The sequence below is a fragment of the Apostichopus japonicus genome, chromosome 9, assembly GCF_037975245.1.
Source record: "Apostichopus japonicus isolate 1M-3 chromosome 9, ASM3797524v1, whole genome shotgun sequence".
Lineage (NCBI taxonomy): Eukaryota > Metazoa > Echinodermata > Holothuroidea > Aspidochirotida > Stichopodidae > Apostichopus > Apostichopus japonicus.
Window position 1 is genome coordinate 26,282,796 of NC_092569.1, and position 23,200 is coordinate 26,305,995.

A 23,200-nucleotide genomic window follows, 5' to 3' on the forward strand; every position below is an offset into this window, starting at 1 on the left:
ATAAAAGATAACAAGGTATCACGTTTCACTATTGTCTGCATTTTGTAGCGACAAGAAGAAAACTTCACCTGCAAGCAACAGAAAGTTAACTTTTTCAGAGCGCGGCACGTGGTTTGGGGCGAGTCTGAATGCCTTTAAGCGGAATGGTATGCCTGAACTATAGACAATTAATTGTCAACGCGACAAACTCAGCAAAGTGAGACTCAATGTAAGTATAGGTTGGGGTTGAGATCAGCTAGTTTGGTTTGAATAGTATCGCCCTGCATCTTTCTTGACTACTAGAGCAATATATAGACAATTACCTCCGAATAAATCAAAAGGATTAAAGGCTGGGAAGCGCGAGGTATAACTTCAGTCTTGGTATCTCGCCTATAGGGCAAAAAAATATAAAAGAAGTGAGTGGTTTAGAAATGTTTTTTCTAGCTATTCGGTTTTCAAAACTATTCAGCTTTGAAATATGCAATATATCTGGTTCTGACCATATCATAACGTTGGGTCCTTCGGCAAGGCATAATCTCCATTGCCTCTCTTCACCCAGGTGTATTAATGGGGACTTGCGAGGTAAATTGTAAATATAGTTGCGTGCGCCGGTTTGTGCCTGAACCCTATGTACTGTGTGGGAAGTCTCCGAGGGACAAGTAGTGGGGGTGTGACGAGTTACCAGTGACCAGGGCTTAAGTTGTTAAGTCGTGTGACGGGGCCTTGGCCTTGAACAAGACTGTGAACCTTTAAACTTAATTTGGCAATGATGGCGTCGGCTCCTATATGCCCAGGTTGATCCCTTGTTTGATATATTCTGATATCTTATTCACCGATGTTCTGTTGTTCTGCATATGAAAAACACACACCACTGAATGACATTGAGCACCATGTTCTAGATATCGGGCCTCCCGCTTTGTACGCGGACACCCTAACCAACTAGGCCATGGACGCTGATTGTATGTCCAAAGGTTCAAAACCGGTAAGGAAGGTCGTAATTCCACTGTAGGCGTTTGTCACCTGTATCGAACAATACTAGTTCTGTTTTTGGTGACATATTTTGTCTTACTCTAGAGATCAAACATGATGCTAACCAACTCGAAAATCATTTGTGAATCCTAAAGCCGGATCTCGATATGTATATATATATATATATATATATATATATATATATATATATATATATATATATATATACTATGGATCATACCTTAGGTCGACAGTTACATTGACTTACACACTACATATCATGGGTATATATATATATATATATATATATATGCATATATATATGCATATATATATGCATATATTTATATGCATATATATATATATATATATATATATATATATATATATATATATGCATATATAAATTTTTAATAATAATAAAAAGTAAGATTTAGCATATACATCAGTAGTAAACAGAGATGTTTCTTGAAATTCTCCCTGACCTTTCAACTCAATTTTAATGCAGCGGACGGATATTGTAATGGTATCGGTACTGGAGCAATGGTGACCTCTGGAAGATTACAAATTCTTGATCCCTGGTTCGAGATCAAGGTGAAACAATGTATTATTATTTCATATAATTTACGATTATCAACTATAGGCCCTTTACAGGTCTGACAAAATGAACCAACATATTATATTTATGTTATTGCGTTATATCTAAGGTTATATACACTGAAATACATGGCTTCGTGGAAACTACACGTTAAATTTGGGAGAAAACATCAAATTTTCTTAATTAATGAATAATTTGCCACGGTACACACATTAAGTGCGGAAGCTTAGATAGAAGGGTCATCCGTTTATTTAAGAATGTCCAAATTGCAAATGTAAGAATTCATTTAATGATTAGTATCCGTTTCTACTTTTTCGTAGACAAATTTGCTTAGAAAAGCTGGTAATCTATTTGCTGAAGGTGGATATCTGTGGGTAGGAATCACCGACGATCCTGTGGAAGGTCACTTACGGTGGGTGTCAGATGAGAGCCCAATTGAGCAATCAGAAGGGTAAGTTAGGCAAAGTTGTCTACTGACAACAACATAATAGTAGTAAGAAGGAGTGAGGGCGCCATCATTAAATGTACCATTCGGTTTTTTTTTCTGGGGTGGCGATGACGAACAGGGCTGCATGATGCATTATTTGCATTTTGATTTGCCAACATGGATGGCTAGAGACTCGTTCAGCAGTTATTAGGCTAAACTTATAAGTAAACTAGATTATGAGAAATACCTTAATAAAATAAAATAAAAATCTGACAAATACCCTTCATCAAGCAGGTAACCATAGTAACGAAAATATACAGCTGTTTCCAGTTCTCCAAGATTTGATTAGTCCAGAACAAACTTAGTTTTTAAAAGGGAGATTTATAGGTGAAAATATCCGTCTTAACTTAGACCTCATTGATTACTGAGACGACCACTCTACCCCAGGTGCCCTCCTATTGTAAGATTATGAGAAAGCTCTTGACTGCCTTGATTGGGATTTTATGCTTAAAACGCATTCTTTCTTTAACTTCTGACCGATTTTTATACAGCTGGATCCGAACCTTGTTTAGCAACATTTTGTCCGGCATTTCAAACAATAGACGTTTGGCGAATTATTCCAAGGTTTCTTATGCAAGGGTGTCCGTTAACCCCCTACATCTATTCTATATATATATTCTTTTCCAACTGATTACGATTTTCATTTATTCATTTATATAAATATATATATATATATATATATATTTATATATCTATATATATATATATATATATATATATATATATATATATATATATATATATATAATAATAGTAATATCACTACTTATGCTTCAAATAATGGTTTCTTGTCAAGGTATTTCGGTGTTGGCGAGGTGTCCGTCAAGGGTGTCCTCTCAACCCTAACCTTTTTATCACGTATACTGAAATATTAAACTCATTAATTAAGACTGAATCCTCTCATCAATGGGATAGATATTTCTGGTGTCTCCTTTAATATCTCCCAGTGTGCGGATAACACGGTCGTCATCACAGACTTTATTTATATATAAGTCTCTCTCAGAGGCATATCAAATATCAAATCTAATTTCGAGTGTGTCAGGGCTTACTATTAATATCGATAAATCAAATGTGTTTCTCATTGGTCCTTTTGTTAATCTCTACAGAGATATTAAGCTTTCAAAGTTGTTGACAATTGACAATTTATAATCATGGACGTTAAATATGAATCTAAGAGACTGACTTCGGTGAGCTTGCGGCATTGATAAGCCAATGATGGCTTCTTCGCGAGTTCCCGAGGATCTAACATACATACAAACATACCCTGATTACATTATTTGACGACACATTTTGACGATACCATGTCTTTTCGGCATCAAATCTGTTCACTTAAATCCAGGTGCTTTAAGAATCTCAGAAATATTTCTAAAATGCGGTCTATCTTACTAAGTCTGAGTTAAGCACTATTGTCCAATCCATGGTTATTTCGCATATTTATTATTGTAACTCACTTTATTTTGGTTTCAACCAATATTTATATGATCAACTCCAATCTGTTCAAAATTTTGCTGCAAGAATGATATATGATATATATATAAATCAAGGAGAGGGGTGTACTTTAAAATAATATTGATTGTGTTAAAGTCTGTTAGAGGACTGGGTCCTAAATATATCCATGATATATTGGTAACCTCTGATCGTAGCAGAAATACGTTATTGATAGAGCCTCGAGTTAAATCCTCGTATGGGTATCGCTCGTTTGCGAAGGCTGGACCTAAATTGTGGAAGAAGCTTCCTGACAGCCTTAAAGAAATCCAAAATGTTGTTACTTTTAAGAGGCAATTAAAACACTACTTATTTGTCAATGGTTCTGATTTCAGCCAGAATCTCGACCAGGTTTGAGTTTTGTATCGTTACTTTCAGATTTATTTAGTTGTTTTCCAGCACAGCAGTGCACGCAGTTTTCTGTAGTAGTTGTGCTTATAAGCCTGTATTATTATTTTTATAAATACATACATATATATATTTTAATAACAATAAAAAGTAAGATTTAGCAACAGCTGACATGTACTTTACTACTCTACTCGGTTTAATTTCACGATTCATAGAAAATGTCATAAAAGTTAACGCTGAATAACAAATCGCACCATAAAACCATTTTATCGCAGAGTAGGCCTACGCTTGTGTAATACAATAACAGAGATATATCAATCGTATACATGCATGCAACAAAGCAAAGATTAATGAAAGAATAGGATGATAAGAGAAGGTTGAAAAGAGGCAGAGTCGTCAGTGTGTTTACTTATGAATGTTCTTAGCAATCAATAAACGATGTTTTATAGAGATTCAAAATGATACATGAGTGATTGCTAAAGATAATAAAGAATATGATATCCCATCACTCATTCGTTGACAATATAACCGTTATATCATTAAAGATATAGATCAGGGTAAAGACAAAATCACACCTGCATATAGTACACTGAGAGGGTGAAATGAAAAGCTGTATTTTGAGCTGTATATGGTTAAGTTGATTTTGTTAGATTCTGACCAAGTCTCAGTTTAGTTGCACATAATTTGTTACCCCATAATATCTCACTAAGTAATCGATATGGTTGTCACGTCACCGCTGAATCGATCACAGTACAAGCAACACAACATCGTTCAACCGATCGCATCGCCGTACAATCGATCACATCACATTACAGTCGACCACAAAACCATACAATCGATCACATCACAGTACAAGCAACACAGCATCGTTCAACCGATCACATCACCGAATAGTCGACCACAACACCATACAATCGATCACATCACAGTACAAGCAACACAGCATCGTACAACCGATCACATCACCGAACAGTCGACCACAACACCATGCAATCGATCACATCACAGTACTATCGATCACATCACATTACAGTCGACCACAAAACCATACAATCGATCACATCACAGTACAAGCAACACAGCATCGTTCAACCGATCACATCACCGAATAGTCGACCACAACACCATGCAATCGATCACATCACAGGACAGTCGATCACATCACAGTACAGTCGATCACATCACATTACAATCGACCACAACACCATACAATCGATCACATCACAGTACAGTCGATCACATCACAGTACAGTCGATCACATCACATTACAATCGACCACAACACCATACAATCGACCACATCACAGTACAAGCAACACAGCATCGTACAACCGATCACATCACCGTACAGTCGACCACAACACCATACAATCGATCACATCACAGGACAGTCGATCACATATCCGTACAATCGATCACATATCCGTACAATCGATCACATAACCATACAATCGATCGCATTGCCGTGTGTGTGTGTAGGTCTGCATATCCATGTTACTCTGTAAATGAAATTTATTCCGCTTTAACTTTTCATATATTTTGTATGAAAAGCCCGTTCTGTTTTATGAGTGTATTTAAATATTATTATTATCATTTTTGTTATGAAAGGCCTATATAGTTGGAGCAATAAACCCAATGAACCGCGTTTGATTAATATGACATTTACTTACGGGGTTTTATTAATCATGAGTTTGTAAGGCTTATTATATATTCTATTTGAAAATTGCATTTCTTTTTAATATCGTCTACCATGTTCAAAACGTGATATCTGTGCTATTATCACAGGGACGTAGCTAAGGCCTGATGATTGGGGGGGTGTAGTGGCTGAAATTCCAACTGGATGGGTTTTGGAGTCAGAAAATTCCGACTGCTGCCTTGTACCCCCCCCCCCCCCGCACTCATCGTCAACGATACAGTCAGTGTCAGTCAAAAACCCCATCTTTCGCGACTGCACTTTTGTTCCGAACTTTTTTCAATACATTTGTACCTTATGGGGCAAAGTTTTTGCTTATGTTGATAGCACTTTTAAACTTCCGTAGATTAGCATTGAGTGTTTTAATTGTATACCATAGAGCAGGGAGTTGTTCTGGAACAACTCCCTGCATAGAGACAAAGTATATCTCAACGTCGTAGCCAGGAATTTGGAAGGGGAAGCACTTTTTCGATTGATATGGGGGAGGGGTCTAAGGGGAGGGGGTGTCCCCCTCCCCTTTGAGATTTTTTGAACAATTGAAGGTCCTTAGATGCGATCTGGTGCAATTTGTTGCCAGTTTCATCATTATCATATGATATCATATTATCAGCAGATTTTGTTTCCTGTTTGAATTCTTTTACATGTTCTTTTACATAATATATCAGAAAGACAAACATAGTGCTCTTTTACAATTTTTCCAGAAGGATGATTCTTGTTTATTGTCCAATGTCTGGACTTAAATACATTTGACGAATTAAATTGATGGACAATATAAACTTTCATATTTTGTAAGACAGCCAGATTTGCAGTGGCCTAAAAAAATATCGTTATCTCCGTGTATTAACAGTGTAATAATTATTTATAGGAAGTGCGTATCACGTACGATTGCTAGCTTAGCTTCATAACATGCTGTTCGTGCAACAACTTAGGACGAATCATAGAAAGGATGAGAACAAACGTTGTCGACGTTGTTGTGCATACGGTTCGTGACATTCCATCGAGTGAGGTTAGGTAGGCAATATGTATTTTATTACGCAGTGGCCAACTGTAGGTTTGAAATAGGCTATAGGCTAAATTTATCTAATTGCATCTGCCAAACTAAGTAAGCAGTTGAATCAGTAGGCCTGCATGTTATTACGATTATAATCGAGTTAACGGAGTTGACGAGTATTCAAGATCAAAAGAGCACTGACAAAATACCATGCTAAAAAACAACAGTTTTTAAACATTTTTTCGACACTCAAAGGGGGGGGGGGGCAGTCGCTCCCCTGCTCCCCCTGGCTACGTCCCTGATATATCCTGAACTTACTTTAAGCTAGCGAACAGGGTCGACCTACCCAATAGCAAAATTAATACATAAATTTTCCGAATTGAAGCTGGCGAACGTTGTATTTTTTTTTAGAGTATTCAAAATCATACGAAGTTTTGTATGGTGGAGTATAAGGATCGCGAGATACAATTTCTCAATGTGACCAGGAAAACGTGGTAAATATGACTGATTAAAGGTCAATTTTGATCGAAAATTTTATGTCACTCACAAATTACAAGAAAATATGAAAATAAGAGTGCGACAGTCAGAAAAATTAGAGCGCGACAGTCGGAAATTCCGAATTGAAGCTGGTGACAGTCGGAAATTCCGACAGTCGGAAATTCCGACTGTCGCACTCAAATTTTCCAAGTATCGTCATTTTTACCAAGATTGGGGGGGTGAGACACACCCCCACACCCCCCCACTAGCGACGTCCCTGTATTATCATAAGTAATTACCGCATCGCTGAGAATTAATATTCTCTTTATGATAACGAGAGCTTTTTCTTTCTGATTTTGAACAATGAGATGAGCCTATACAAAAAATTTTGATGTAGCTTTATGAGATATGAAAGACCACTGTTGTATATGTTCATGGATTTACAACTATATGATATAGTATAAAGGAAGTAATATCCAAAGATTAATCACTAATTCGTACATTGACGTTGCGTCCATTTTAGTTCACGAGTTGGTACAAAAATCCAATATTTTGTAGATATTTATTCGTTATTGGATGACTTTCATGGTTACCAACGAAAAACCCATTGTGACATAAACCAGTAGAGTTTGAGAAAGGAGCTTTCACAAATATTTTCTTGTGGAGTTTAATGCTGTCAGAGCTCAGCCGTCGCATAATAACTGTTCAAATAATATATTTAAAAAATATCGTGCAAAAGTGCTCCTTTCCATAAATTTTAGCGCAATTTTCTGAATGACATAGCAATTTCCCCCAGTGGCGTACTAAGCGGGTAGGGGTGGGGGGCCGCCCGGATTTCCGTCAGGGAGGTGCCATGCTACAGCCCCCATGCCCCCCCCCCCCAAATTCATTACTGTTTTTGTAAATCATTGTGTAATCAGTTCAAGGCTTTGCCAAAGATAGCATCATTTTGCATTTAAGTCACCTTACATTAAACACAATTTTCTCAAAGGGGAGGGGGAAGCCTTAGACCCCCAGGCCGGCATTCCCGGCACGGGGTGACAAGGAAGAATTCGCCACGGGTGTCAGCTATTCTAGGTACGCCACTGGATTTACCATATTGTTATATATATATATATATATATATATATATATATATATAGTATAACGAAAATCCACGTTTACTCCAAAAGAAAATATTATTAGAGAAAACCAGAGAAATAAGATATGACTCATAATTGACAAATAAGGAGTAAGTTTTAGGAAATATATTGAAAAAAAACTTACTCCTTATTTGTCAATTATGAGTCAATTATGTCAATTATGAGTCATATCTTATTTCTCTGGTTTTCTCTAATAATATATATATATATATATATATATATATATATATATATATATATATATATATATATATAGTTTCTTTTCTTGTTCCTTTATACTCTGTTGGCTATGCCTTGTCGTATTCCTATTCATTGGAGTCAAAGGTTACCGACCTACAACAGGCTCATTTTTTTCCGTTGGCACCATGGATGTACACGTAATCATGCAAGGTTTAACGGCCATGGCACCATTTCTTTTCTATTTACCCGTTGTGATACATCTGGTATCAATGGAGGCGTTAACGTTGGTCAAGACGATAATGAATTGAGGACCAGAGTGGGGGAGGGGAGGGGTGACTGACCGGTCGGCCAATCGGAGATGGGCACAGAGCAATGGGGTTGGGGTGGGGGAGGTTATTAGCCGCCAAATCATATCCGATATTCAGCAAGTGTAGTACAATATTTATTCCATAGTTCTACCTACGCGCGTTTTTATCACTTAGAGAGTAAAGGAAAGAAATAAAACGTCTACAAATATATATTTTTTAGCTTCACTCCCATTCAAGCAGGTTTGGTTATATTTAAGGATGAATTTAGTCTTAATACATCATATTGACTGTCCAAGAAATAGGAATGAGTTGAGTGTCGGTAATGTTTCTGTATATAGTCTGGTTTGCGAGATATTAATCTTTAAAGTATGCTCAAGTCCTGGAATGCTCCTTTAAGGATAAGTCGATGATGACGTCAGTTACTCAGTGTAGGCCTGAATGTTAATCCATTGTTTAACAAGAGAACAACATGCACTATGTTTCCTTGCTTAGTAGAATATTAAAGTGTTGTAATACATGTACCATTTACTAACCAACAACTGTATTCCATGTTTGGGTACAATCCGATTTAAGGTTGTGGAGTTATTGGAATTTCAATATTTTGGCCTATCTCCAAACAAGAGCTCAAAGGGCACAATAGTTCCTTGCTTAATGGAAATATTAAAGCGTTGTATGTCCTCACCCAATATCATCATATTTATGCCCACATGTACCAGATATTATAACCAACAACTGTATTCCATGTTTGGATACAATCTGATTTAAGTTTTTGGCTTTATTGGAATTTGAAAATTTTGTCCCCTCCCAAATACTTTGGCCCAATAAAATTTGCTTCTAAATGGCCCCAAAAATATTTGGCCCAAATAATGTGGCTAAAAGATATAATTGACCCCTCCCCCCAATATTGAATCCCAAAAACTGTGGACCCCAAAATATTGGGCCCCACAAATTCGTGCCGGAATGCATTGAGGTGTAAATTAAACATTTGGGCCCACTCAGCCCAAATATGGGCTCAGGAGTTTTTGGGGCCCAGATGGCCTGCATGTACCAACTATTAACCAAAAAGGTCTCAAGTTATTACAATGTAACTTTTTTACGTTTGACCCCATAACCTCATTAATATTCATAAGGTCAGTGCTAAAAACGATAGGGCACACCTCACTATAATACATACACATAAATCCAACACTCCGTTGTTGAGTTATCGTGAATCAAAGCAAGTGTCTCAGACGTAACTACACACACGCTAACCCGACTGCATAGGTTCCTTTGCTTCCAGCAAGAAACCAAACTGGCAATAACTCAACCAAAATATTGTTCATGTAAACTTATTATAAACGGCAGAGCACCATTGGTCGACATTCAACACTATTTGTCACTGATAAACTGTTAATGTTAATGTGAACAAATATTTCAGGCTATAGGTCTTGTTTTCCTATTGAGTTTTGTGTTGCATCTGAGAAACTGAACCAATGATAGTGTGTTAAACTAAGTAGTCCAGCCGCTTTAATTGATAGGCCTCGGATGTACTGAGGGTTGTTTCTCAAATATTAAAAGTTGTAACGAAGTACATCCTGGGGTGATAACAGAGTTGTTTAGCGGTCTATATACCAAAATTAATGTGGTGCTCTCAGCCAACCTTCAAGTTCTTTTCTGATGTTCACGCCATTGAATATTATAGTCTCTTCATAATGATCTCGTTAATGACTGTAAAAATGATAGTTGGAAAATATTGAATCAGTAGGCCTTATACATTTACGATAAAGTTGTATTCAGAACTTGGGATTAATCTAGTCACTTTGTCCTGGGAGAGGATGTGAGGAGGGGGGGGGGGGTGTGGTATGGGCAGTGGCGTAACTAGGTCAGTGCAGCTGGTGTGCCAGGGCCCTGTGGTGCGTATGACCGATAACAGCCTGAAGATAAGTGTTTAAAATCAGAGTATTTATCAGTTTTCTTAAATAATGTTCAGTTCGTTAAGTTCTCTCACGATAACCATTAAATTGGGAATCAAACCAAAACCTGTCCTCAACAGGGAAAGCCTGATAGTGCCATATCTAGATGTCAAGAGGTGACAAGTTTAGAAAGTTCTCAGCCAAAACCCAAACATGACTGGGCTTAGTTGAACGCAGACTCTCCTCTGTGGGCCCATTTCTATTGCTGCACCAAGGGTAGACTGCTCCATGCAGCACCACTGGTGGGACTGGGTCAGAGAGTTGGGGGGGGGGGAGAGAGAGGGGGGGATTGGTTGCATATCAGTTATTTATTTCTGGCTATGCTTCTGGTCGAGTTGGCATAATACAGAGTTGTAATGAGACACCTCATCCTAAGTACAAGCAATAATCAGTGATTTCCCTGGCACCAGTTTAATCATTGACTCAAGTCACTGTGTTATTTCTATGGGGGAAATTGTTTTACAATCTTCTTGGATTCGCTAACTACCTGACATTTTAGTGACTTGAGTGTTGCTTTTGCCATGCTGGCGCTAATGACAGTAGGTCATGGGCCAGTCTGCCCCTGATGATGACTCCCGGAAATGGATGGAACGAGTGACCAAAGAACATGGACAGAATTAGTGTTGATAATTATAACGCTATGTTTATTCGATGAATCTTGCACTAAGTAGCAAATAAATAAATACATAAATACATATATATGTATATATATATATATATATATGAAAATCGTAATGAGTTGGAAAATCAAGAACAGTGAAAAAACTTCCAGCCTCCACCGGGATTCGAACCCGGGCCTCCCGCTTTGTACGCGGACACCCTAACCAACTAGGCCATGAACGTTGATTGTATGTCCAGAGGTTCTAAACCGGTAAGGAAGGTCGTAATTCCACTGTATATATATATATATATATATATATATATATAAATATAAATATATATATCCAGTAAGGATTATAATATCTTAAATGAAAAAAATGCTGCACAGTGAAGATATATATGCTGCAGATGTGACCATTAAACCAACAATGAAACAATACGGCAAATTCTCATTCTAAACAAACAAATATATTATCACTAGTCTTATTAGGCCGTGGGCCGAAGTAGGAAAAGTGATCTAAAAATTAACTTTCGTTGCAAAGTCACGGGGTCTACATGAAACCCATTACATTTTATTAGCAATATGTATTATTTTCCAAAATCAGTTGTTCCCAAGTGTCAATGTTGCACATTAATGTTTTTTAGGCCAAAATGGCGGCAATTTCCCCATACATATCCTGCACAAAATAGAATAGACCACAAATACCATAAAATTGATCAGAAGGAGAATCTACCTTCATGCTGAGGTTCCACCGGCTATTTTGAACATATGTGAATGATAATTTGTTTAGTGGGGGGAGGGGGGTCTACTAAAAGGTCACAAAGCACTAAAAACCGAAATAGAGGGCGCTGTCCATTTCAGTATATGGGAGCATTGCATATTGCTATGCAAAAAATTATAATTAAAATTACTTCGCGATGCTTTTCATTGTAATTACATGGAAAATCTGTCTTATTTTGATCATGTGCCTAACATCATTCTCCCTAGCCCAATTCTTTGCACTGCAATTCCCATACCTGTTTGGTAGCTGGACATGGATATATTAAATGGTGATTACAATCCTACCCCTCTCCAAATTTTCAGAGATTGAAGCCTCTCTTGAATTGAAAATATTGAGGCAAAGTTAAGGGATTGGGAAGGTATGGGGAAGGGTGAGGTGGTGTAAGGAGGGGATATGTATGAATCTAGTTTATAAATGAGGAAAGCATATGGGAGTGAGGCTCCAATGTAAACCATTAAGTGTTATGTAAAGAAGGCGAGAAAGGTGTGTTAGTTTCAGTTCTGAATTATATTATTATTGCAAAAGATATTTTTTCATAATTTTTTTTGAAGCATTTCTTTTTTACACTTACTTTATAAAGGGCCAAAACATTATGAATAAAGAAGTGTAACTAAAAACAAGCATTTAGCATATTTGGTCAACAGCATATATGAACAGTGACAGTATTCTAGTTATTGTTACACTTTTTGAACAAGACATTCAACATGCACTGAGTGAGGACATTATGTGGTACAATGATATTACATTAATATAACCATTCAGAGAGTCAACTGAGTTGGAGATTCCTTGGAAAACAAAATTTTCAAAGCTCACACCACTTTTGACCAAAAGAGATGTAGTTGGTGTGCCTACATGCAAGTTTGAAAATGTACTTAAAATATTATATGTACAATCCAAGACATCACAGGCACACACCATCACCAGTGCATAAATTCCTACTTACAAATATTGTTAAACTGAAGTAACAATTGAAAACATTTACTATATCTAATAGCTACAGTATGTATACATTTTCATAGAACAGGACCTGTAACTGTAGCCGTCAAAAATTAGGACCGAGTCTTCTACGGAAGGTTGCTCTTTATTTATTCATCTGGTTTTCTTTGTTTACCTTCATGAAAACTACAAATAAAAATAATAATTATACAAACAACTACAATATGCACATTCTATCGAATACATATACAATAACAAGTGAATATATCATCTATGGTAGTAAGGCTACTCCATTCAGTGATATAGTCCCATCAAAACTGTCGCTAAGTTCTTACGAAAAGAATATTTACTATCTCTGTAATTGATGGATATACATATTACAATTGGACAGGAAGAAGCCTTTAGGTCCAGGGTAAACTTACATCTAAACCATAACATAAAATAACGTACCTCTTTGGACTCTTTACAAATGTCGGCTCAGTTAAGCACTCTGATAGGTGTGGCAAAGATAAATTGTGTCTTAAAAACATGCATGGTCGGCCTATATGTACAAGGCTGTGCACCCTCTCTCAAAAAATGCCGAGTGAGAGACATCTCGGCCTCGTACACAAAACAATTTAAAGTAACCATTGTGCGGTACTTTAATGTGACGAATTCCACATCTGGGAATATTTGCCATGCAGGACAGCACAGGATTGCTGCCGAGCTCACAAATTATGAATACGAACATGTTTAAATAACAATGAATAGATTTTACGTATAGAAATTGTGAATCAACTGTTACAGGACCTATGAAGTACATTGTACATTTTCATGAAAATTTGCAGGAATTTACACATGGCAACTTTCCATCATGTCGTCTCTCATGCAGAAATGCAAATTTGAAGGTCTTGAATAATATAACTACTGGAGACAGAATGTGGCAACTGTGTAGTGTGTGGACTGATCTCAGCAGCTTTGGGGCAGGTCCTTGATCCATTGATTCTGTTGACAGAGCAGATGAAGATTTATTTAATATGTATTTGTGATACACAAATGGGCTTCTTTACTTCACCTCAAGTAATTTAAAGTTGCTTTCAATCACTTTAATGTTGCATAGCTGATAGATAGTTTAAAAAGAGATATGCAACATTGCAATAAATGTCCACATTAATAAAAACAGTGACTGATAAAGCTCAAATAAAATATGCTTATTAACTTATGCTGCATACCATGAGTTTTGCAAAATTGATTATTCTACATTAATTTTTTACTTTACACTTCAATTATATCCTCCCTCCTCCTCCCTCCCTTATTTACTTTTAAACAGAACATGGACCTGAATTTCCATTGAAATACATTTAATAAGCAAGACAGTATGCATGTCTGTTTACTTACCGACCATGTTGTCGTTTTTTTCAATGATATGTTCACACATGGAACGGGACTTCAAGCAGTTAAGTATGTTAAAAGAGCAATGTTTTGCATCATTACAGTATCATATGTATTTGTATAGGCCTATATTCCAACACGTACATATTTGCACTCTATTTGAAGGCAACAGACAGAAATCTTACCTGATTGATCATTGTGTGTGAAGTCTCCAAAATCTGTGCAGTATCAGTTTTAGCTGGTAAATCCTCTGCAAGACAGAAAATAAAGAAAGAGATTTCAACAACAGTTTTGTTTAATTGAGCCTAGGATGACGATCATATATTTACTTGTGATTATGATTTACTTCAAGGCCTGTATTTAAGAGACGGGTTGTAACTGTTCAGTTGGTTTAACTCGCATTAGTTCAAAAAATATATAAACAAGGCATCTTCAACAAGAAATACAGCATATTTGAAAGACCATACCAAGGGGAAAAAACTTTGAACTTATTGCAAGTTTTACCTGATCCAGCAACCCTCTTCGTTCCCGTGACAAATTGTACACAGAACGTACATCTAGCCAACCTTTTGTTTCAGCATAGACTGGTCTATTGAATAACACTGGTTTAGTCAACGTTAGAACTTAGCTAGAGCTGTGTACATTTTTTACCGCGTAGGCCTAGGCTAGTTGAGAACGACTGTGGTTAATGTAACTGTACGAACTCGAATGACACAGTTTCCAGTCGAATAGAGCATTCATTTTCAATGTAATGTTTCAAGAATACTTAAATACAACTCACCAACTGATTGTGTAAGTTTAGATATAGCCCTGGAGATTTTGGAAAAGTCGGTAAACTTCATATAACATTGCCGATGATACCCGCACGTTGTTGTGTCCAACGTCAAGTTGAGTTCTGCATTGTCAGACAAAATAGTATTGGCAATATCCCCTAATTCTCCACCTAAAGCCTTCCATTCCTTAGCACATCTGATTACTCAAGCTTTGGAGACATTGGTAAATGCAGTCATTTTCCCTGAGGCTGTCTTTGAAACATGGATAATGCATTATAATTTCATTTTCGTTCGGCAGGCCGCCTTATCACTAGTTGACGCCATGTTCAAATGTTGCCAGATGTTAAAAAGTATTGCGCAATCCTGTAGACGCGATTGTGATTGGTTACTCGTGACATCATACGCTGTATTTTCGCCTTATAAACTCTCTCCAAATTTGATTACAATGGTAACGGTTATTAATAACAACTGCAAAAATGTGCACGTTAGACAACTGGGAACAATCGATAATGGTCATTTCATATTATTTTCATAATTATAATGGCATTTGTTGGTAGTCCTCTCTGTGTTGCAACGAACTTAAACGATTTTGGACTTCGGCCCACGGTCTATATATCCTTTACATAACCCAACCAATGTAATCATTTTACCAACCTCACATAATAATCAACTGATGTAATCATAAACTGTTTACCTTTCTTACATAATCACCATTATCATATACATGTAATCATACACTGTTTATCTCCCTTCGTAATCATCCTTACCAAACTGATGTAATCACAAACTGTTTACCAATCTTATGTAATCATCTTATCCAACTGATGTAATCATAAACTGTTTACCAATCTGATGTAATCATCCTTACCAAACTGATGTAATCATAAACTGTTTACCTATCTTACATAATCACCATTATCATATACATGTAATCATACACTGTTTACCTCCCTTCTGTAATCATCCTTACCAAACTGATGTAATCATAAACTATTTACCTCCATTCCGTAATCATCCTTACCAAACTGATGTAATCATAAACTGTTTACCAATCCTATGTAATCATCTTTATCAAACTGATGTAATCATAAACTGTTTGCCAATCTTATGTAATCATCCTTACCAAACTTATGTAATAATAAACTATTTACCAAATACCAATCTTATGTAATCATCCTTGCTAAACTGATATAATCATAAACTGTTTACATCCCTTCCGTTAGCATCATTACCAAACTGATGTAATCATAAAGTGTTTACCAATCTTATGTACAATCATCCTTACCAATCAGATGTAATCATACACAGTTTACCAATCTTATGAAGCACCTAAAGAAGCCCTAATAATCATTGCCTGCTTACCGTGTTTACACAAATTAACTTTGAACTAATCTCAACATCAAATTCATTTTCATTGAGCTAATCTCAACATGACCTAAACCGATGGTTACAATGAATGCATTATCATTCCTACCCATCCAGTTTGACTATTTCACAATTAACAGGTTACTTCTCAATGTGGCGCCCTCCAACCATCCCCGAGATCCAACAGAGGGTGCTGTCACAAGATCTTACCTAGTTTCGTGAACCTGACCAGCTACAGTCTCAGACCTATATCACATCGGTACTGTGAGCTGATCACTAATAGTATATATATATATATATATATATATATATATATATATATATATATATACAACTTCCTTTTAATTATTGAAGTAGACAGGTTTTTGAAACATATTTTCGAAGTTAGAAGTCAAACAAATTGTTTTAAACACCTTAACTTGTGCATTTTAAATCTTTTTTTTTTTAAACCTAGAACTAGTCAATGACCAAGCATGTGTGTATCCAAGCTTGTCTGGCGAGTGCTAACGTGATACCTTGATTCAGGAATAATATCACAGTCCCCTTTGTCAAAATGCTAGAGAGCCCCTTCCTCTGCTGGAAAGTCTCTACCAATCAATTCTCAATAAAAAGCGAACATCAATATGTACATAGTAATTCAAATGGAATACAGAGAATCAAGATAATAAGTAAAGTCTGTGTAAAAAAGTGTTATGCAATCTATTGTTTGGGTAAACTATGCACAAAGGCTAGGAAAATATTTCAGTGCAATTGATTCTGCAAAGCAACCTTTTAAGATGTTTCTTTTATGTGAGAAATGCATGTTGAGAATTCCAATAGGCTATCCCATCCATCCCATGACGTGATATGGGTAACTACTCTTATTGAGAACAAGTATCTGAACTTATACCTGCGCACATAATATTAGTATATATTCAGGGCTGACAACAATACATAAGAATTTGTGTGTGTCTGAACTTGTTTTGTATTCTGACTGAGGGCTTGAACAAAGATATTGCGATTCTTCAGACGGAAAGAATCACAAGGTCCTCAGAAAAATTATATTGTTAATAGATATCGTTAAAATTAGGTAGGGTACATGGACTTGAAGAGTGTAAAAAATCAACTGGATCCTCAGTCTGAATGTAAAACACGGCTGGCTGGTCTGTGTCTGTTTAGAGTAGTTTTGAGAAGGCTGTGTACATGGAGGGGGGGGGGGGGATGAAATTTGGGTTATCTGTGACATTTCTGTTTGCTGATATGGATGATATATTTGCTGAACTCCAGTGTGTTTGTTAGTTTTGATCCTCTTATCAAGTACTTATTGGAAAGAACCGTATCTAGACGGGTCTTATCTTCATTTCTGTGTATTTGATGTTATAGTCACCTCCAGGTAGCTCAAGCCAGCGTATGCTTGATTTATCATTATCTGCTGCCATGTAGTCACCATTGAGGTTAGATTCTGCACAGCTCTTGTACCACCAGGCACCATGGTTAGTAGCAGCACAGTTAGTACTGCCAGCTGCTATATCATTGTCCCTGTCAAAGGTACTGAAGGCATAGTTAAGATGAGAACTCAAAGCATAACCACCAGGGGCACCTCCATCTGTGTCTGTGAATTAAACAAGTAAAGATATTACCTTAAACTACAATCCATCACAATTAAGGTACCTATCACAATATAGACACATTAAACAATTAGTAAATATGATTGGATATATGTTGCATCTGCAGAGTGATATCTCTACATATCACTACACAACAGAACATTTGTGCTTAATCTCTGTGACAGTCTACATCACATATCACTGTTGTATTTGAGTTATGTTATATATCAGCATATCACTATTAGGAAGTTATGCTTGTCTTTGTGTGATGTCTTAGGACCAGGTTACTCAACCTGGAGTCCGCGGACCCCTAGGGGGTCCGTGAAATTTATTTGGGGGTCCGTGAGGGCAAAGGGGTCCGCAGGGGGTCCGTGAAAAAAAATAAGGGTCCGCGAAAGCCGAAGAGGTTCGTGAAAAACGGAATGAGAGATATAGTCGAAGGAAGAAGTATGTATGCCTCTAGAAATCTAGGCTAGGCTAGCCGTCAATACGTCGGACCCTGATGATCAGACCGTATCGTCAGTAGTCGATAAATGTTGAATCGTGAGTTCCCCAATGAAAACAAGTAATATAGTTTCTCACTGTACAGAAGTGAGGTGGCTCTCAAGGGAAAGAATGCTTGCGCGGTTATTCGAACTGCGGGTCAGCGTTCTTGAAATGCTCAGAGATGTTATCAAGAGTAATCACGCCGAGGCATTTTTGAATGCTGACTTTCAACCAAGTTAGCTTACCTTGTCGACATATTTGACCAGTATAAAAATCTGAACATGAAGCTGCAGGGAGAATCTGCGAACATCATAACATGTAAACAGGCAGTCGATGCTTTTACCCGGAAACTCTCACTCTGGAGTGACAAGATACAAAGGGATGACTACAGTATGTTCCAGGAGTTGTCGGAACTTTTCATAGACAGATCACTAACACCTAAAATGAAGACTGTTATATTGACACACTTGAATGCTCTTCGAATTGAGATGTTGGAACGATTAAAAGATATTGCCGATGCAGATGAACATAGTTTTGTGCTCGACCCGTTTAGTGCCAAACTTGAAGATGTTCCTGATGCTGAGGAACTCATCGAAATTCAATCCTCGATCAACAAAAGAAGATATTTTGAAAGGCATGGCTATGCTAAATTCTGGATTGCTGAAGGAGCATTGATAGCCCCAAATTTAACGAAGATCGCTTTGGAGAAAGCAATAATCCCTTTCGCAACTACATACTTGGCAGAATCTACTTTCTAGTTCCGGAACAAACTCACAATTCATAATGACAAACGGATGGCCGTAACAAAGGTGAAGCCAGTCGTACAAAAACTGGTCTCTGATGTACAGGCTCAAGGGAGCCACTTTTCATTTATTTCATTTATTGAAACCAGTATAAATATAGTATATTTATAAAAAGGAGCACACATGTCAAACTAAAAATAAATAAATATGAAAACCATGATAGATAAGATGTTCAAATGATTGCACAACAAGAAAGCGTTAAAACAATGTACATTACTAGAACTAGGTGAAACAATTAAAGAATATGAAAACCGTGATAGATAAGATGTTCAAAAGATTGCACAACAAGAAAGCGTTAAAACAATATACATTACTAGAACTAGGTGAAACAATTAAAGAATATGAAAACCGTGATAGATAAGATGTTCAAAAGATTGCACAACAAGAAAGCGTTAAAACAATATACATTACTAGAACTAGGTGAAACAATTAAAGAATATGAAAACCGTGATAGATAAGATATTCAAAAGATTGCACAACAAGAAAGCGTTAAAACAATGTACATTACTAGAACTAGGTGAAACAATTAAAGAATATGAAAACCGTGATAGATAAGATATTCAAAAGATTGCACAACAAGAAAGCGTTAAAACAATATACATTACTAGAACTAGGTGAAACAATTAAAGAATATGAAAACCGTGATAGATAAGATGTTCAAAAGATTGCACAACAAGAAAGCGTTAAAACAATATACATTACTAGAACTAGGTGAAACAATTAAAGAATGTGAAAACCGTGATAGATAAGATGTTCAAAAGATTGCACAACAAGAAAGCGTTAAAACAATATACATTACTAGAACTAGGTGAAACAATTAAAGAATATGAAAACCGTGATAGATAAGATGTTCAAAAGATTGCACAACAAGAAAGCGTTAAAACAATGTACATTACTAGAACTAGGTGAAACAATTAAAGAATGTGAAAACCGTGATAGATAAGATATTCAAAAGATTGCACATCAAGAAAGCGTTAAAACTATATACATTACTAGAACTAGGTGAAACAATGAGTAAAATTAAATGAAAGGTTCCAAAATACCAAATTGAATGTAAATTGCAGCACGGTAGATGAAAGAGTTCTTATAAAGTTGAATTCTATATTTTGGCAAGATATGAGGGTTCCTAAGATTCCTGGTAGCTTTCACCAACAGACAATTAAGTGGCCCATGTAGTGGGTGATCTTTGTCATCTCTAATTTTATTTGTCATCCTTACAAATTCATTCTTTGCAGCTGTGTTTACTTGATCCTTCAGTAATAGCTGGCTTACATTCAATATACGTGAAGTATACTTAAGGAATCTCATCAGTCTATGCTTGTCAGAAGATGATATAAAGTGATACCATGTATACAGGAACAGCATAAAGTAAATGTGGCAGAATAAAGGAGCTGAACACATTTTTCCTTGCACCTTCATTAAAGAATGACACAATATAGGCAAGACTTGAAACATAATAATACACTTTTTTCAAGATTTTCGAGATATGCGGCGTGAACGTTAGATTATCATCAATGCATACTCCTAGGTATTCAGTTCTTGATGTTCGTTCTACCTCAGATTCATGTATGGTGACACCTTGTGATCTTGCAGACAGAAGACCTTGATGTTTTATATTGATGTTAGCAAAGCACATTTCCTTCGACTTCTTAGCATTTAGCAACAAATTCTTTCTATCACATGTTGAAACCACGTCGTTGACTGATTGCTGATAGTTCAGCTGATCATTGACACATGAACTCTTGGATATTTTGCATAATATAGCAGTGTCATCGGCATATTTTGTGATTGAGATATGACCACCAGACTTGATTTCATCCGTATATAATGTGAAGAGTAAAGCAGACAATGGACCACCCTGAGGCACTCCAACTTTAATCTCTGACCTATCAGACAACCCATTCTCCAATTTAACGTGTCTTGACCACCCAGTTAAGAACTGAGCAAGCCAGTGTAGGAGCCATGGTTCAGTGATAAAACCTGACAGATCTGTAATTAATTGATTTGGTAGGACGGTATTGAAAGCACTTGAGAAATCTAAGAAAAGCACCTTTGCTATTGTGGTTTCCTTGCAATTTAATTCTGACACAACCTCGTGGATAAGTAACAGCACAGCATCTACACATGATACACCTTTTCTGTAGGCGAATTGACGCTTGTCCCCAAATTGATTGATACTGTCAGTTAGTCGTGGCAGGAGGATCCTTTGCATGCTGTTAAAAGCAATACTTGCTAGGTCAATTGGTCTAAAATCATTCACATCTTTGGGATTCGCCACTTTTGGTACAGGTGATGTTAGTGCTGTTTTCCACAGGTTAGGGATCTGACTATGTTGTAAGCTTTCTTGGAAGAGTGATGTGTATATTGGAGCTAATTCAAAAGAAAAGAATTTAAAAACCCACCACGGAATTTTATCTGACCCACAAGCAACACCCCTTTTGACCTTCCCAAACTGTTTCCTTACCACATTGACATCAAGTTCATGACAACCCTCATTTTTCTCAGGTAGGTATAACGGTATATCTTTACATATTGAGTCATTAAACCGTCCAAAATAGTCGGATAGTTCCTTCCCAAAATCTGCATCAACCCGCCTAGGCTGGTCATCTTTAGTAGGGTCTCTTATGGATTTGACGACATCCCAGAATGCACGAGAGTTTCCTTTTATTCCTCCAAAGGTGTCACTTCGCAGATTGTTTACGTGCTTATTGATTTCCCTCTGCATCCTGTTCCTGGAGATGTTGTCTTTGTCCTCGATGGCCTTCTGTTTTTCCTTTTCCAGTTGTTTGATCTTGTTGTCTGGGGGGATTCGCTTCATCATCTCAGCAGGTGTTATTTGCTTCATTGGTATGCATACATCGCTGACGAATCCAATGTAACTTGAAATGGCGTCAGTTAATTCGTCTGGGTCATCGCAGCCTTCACGAAATACATTCCAGTCGGTCGTTTGAAGCATCTCTTGCATGCTCCTGACGTTATCAAATGACAAGTCCTTCTGTGATCTACTTCGTCGTTGCTTCTTAGCACGATGCTTCTCTGTGTACTTCGGGATGAGTAGGACACTGCTGTGGTCGGATGTGGATATCGGGTGGGATTTCTTTACATGGTAGACGTCACCCGTGACATACACGGCGTCCAGGACAGAATTGGACGAAGGGAAAGTAGCAAAATTCACCAGATTCTTGAAACCCATTGTCTCAATACATGCGATGCTTTCTCGATTGACATCTCCAGCAATTATGAAGTGAGTTCGTGGGTTTTCCTTCTGGAGCTTAGTAATTGCTGATTTCAGTTCTTTATCTGCAGTTGAGAAATTTGATGACGGCCTGGTGTATACATTCACGATCGTTACATTCGACATGTCGCTGGGGAGGTATCGTGGCCTGGCTCTCACGGCAAGAAGCTCAATATCCGGGATTGAAATACTACAACATACCTTTGGGTAGCTCACTGCCCAGTCTTTCGAGATATACGTTATCAATCCACCGCCATTTGCCGAAAATTGTCTGTCATGGCGAAACATAAAGTAATTTGCCATGCGTAACGCTTCATCTGGCACACAGTGCTGAGGGATTTCATTTAGCCACTCTTTATTCGGTGATTGCAGTTTCGTCTCTTGCAATGTAATGAAACATAGATTTCGCATGTTTGTAACAGTTTGCTCCAGGTGTAAAAACTTTCCCTGAATACTGTTTACATTTGCTGTCAGTCCATAAGGAAAGCTGAAATTATGAGATTGAGTGTTTCTAATCCGATTCTGTATACCGGCCCGCGTACCTCTGTGCTTGCGAAGAATCGATTGTTCTTTCAATATGTCCACCAACCGTGACTCTATTGTGTGGGTCTGCATACTCCTTCGAATATTGTGAAGTGTCTCCGAGCTATAGTG

At 37.1% G+C, this 23,200-nt stretch overlaps 1 protein-coding gene across 2 annotated transcripts in view; it reads right to left on the minus strand.

Annotated features, from left to right (window-relative positions):
• Window positions 1–12,479: 12,479 nt before the first annotated feature.
• LOC139974339 (fibrinogen-like protein A) overlaps window positions 12,480–23,200 on the minus strand; it is a 55,822-nt gene continuing 45,101 nt past the window's right edge. Inside the window, exons 9-12 of one of the 2 annotated variants that reach the window (XM_071981390.1) lie at window positions 15,968–18,027; window positions 15,080–15,765; window positions 14,484–14,548; window positions 12,480–13,911 (exon numbers count right to left, since the gene is read on the minus strand). In XM_071981390.1, coding sequence (XP_071837491.1) covers window positions 17,756–18,027 — 272 coding nt within the window. In that variant the 3' untranslated portion in view covers window positions 12,480–13,911; window positions 14,484–14,548; window positions 15,080–15,765; window positions 15,968–17,755. Of the gene's footprint in view, window positions 13,912–14,483; window positions 14,549–15,079; window positions 18,028–23,200 lie in introns of both variants that reach the window. The other variant, XM_071981389.1, reaches the window with a different exon arrangement.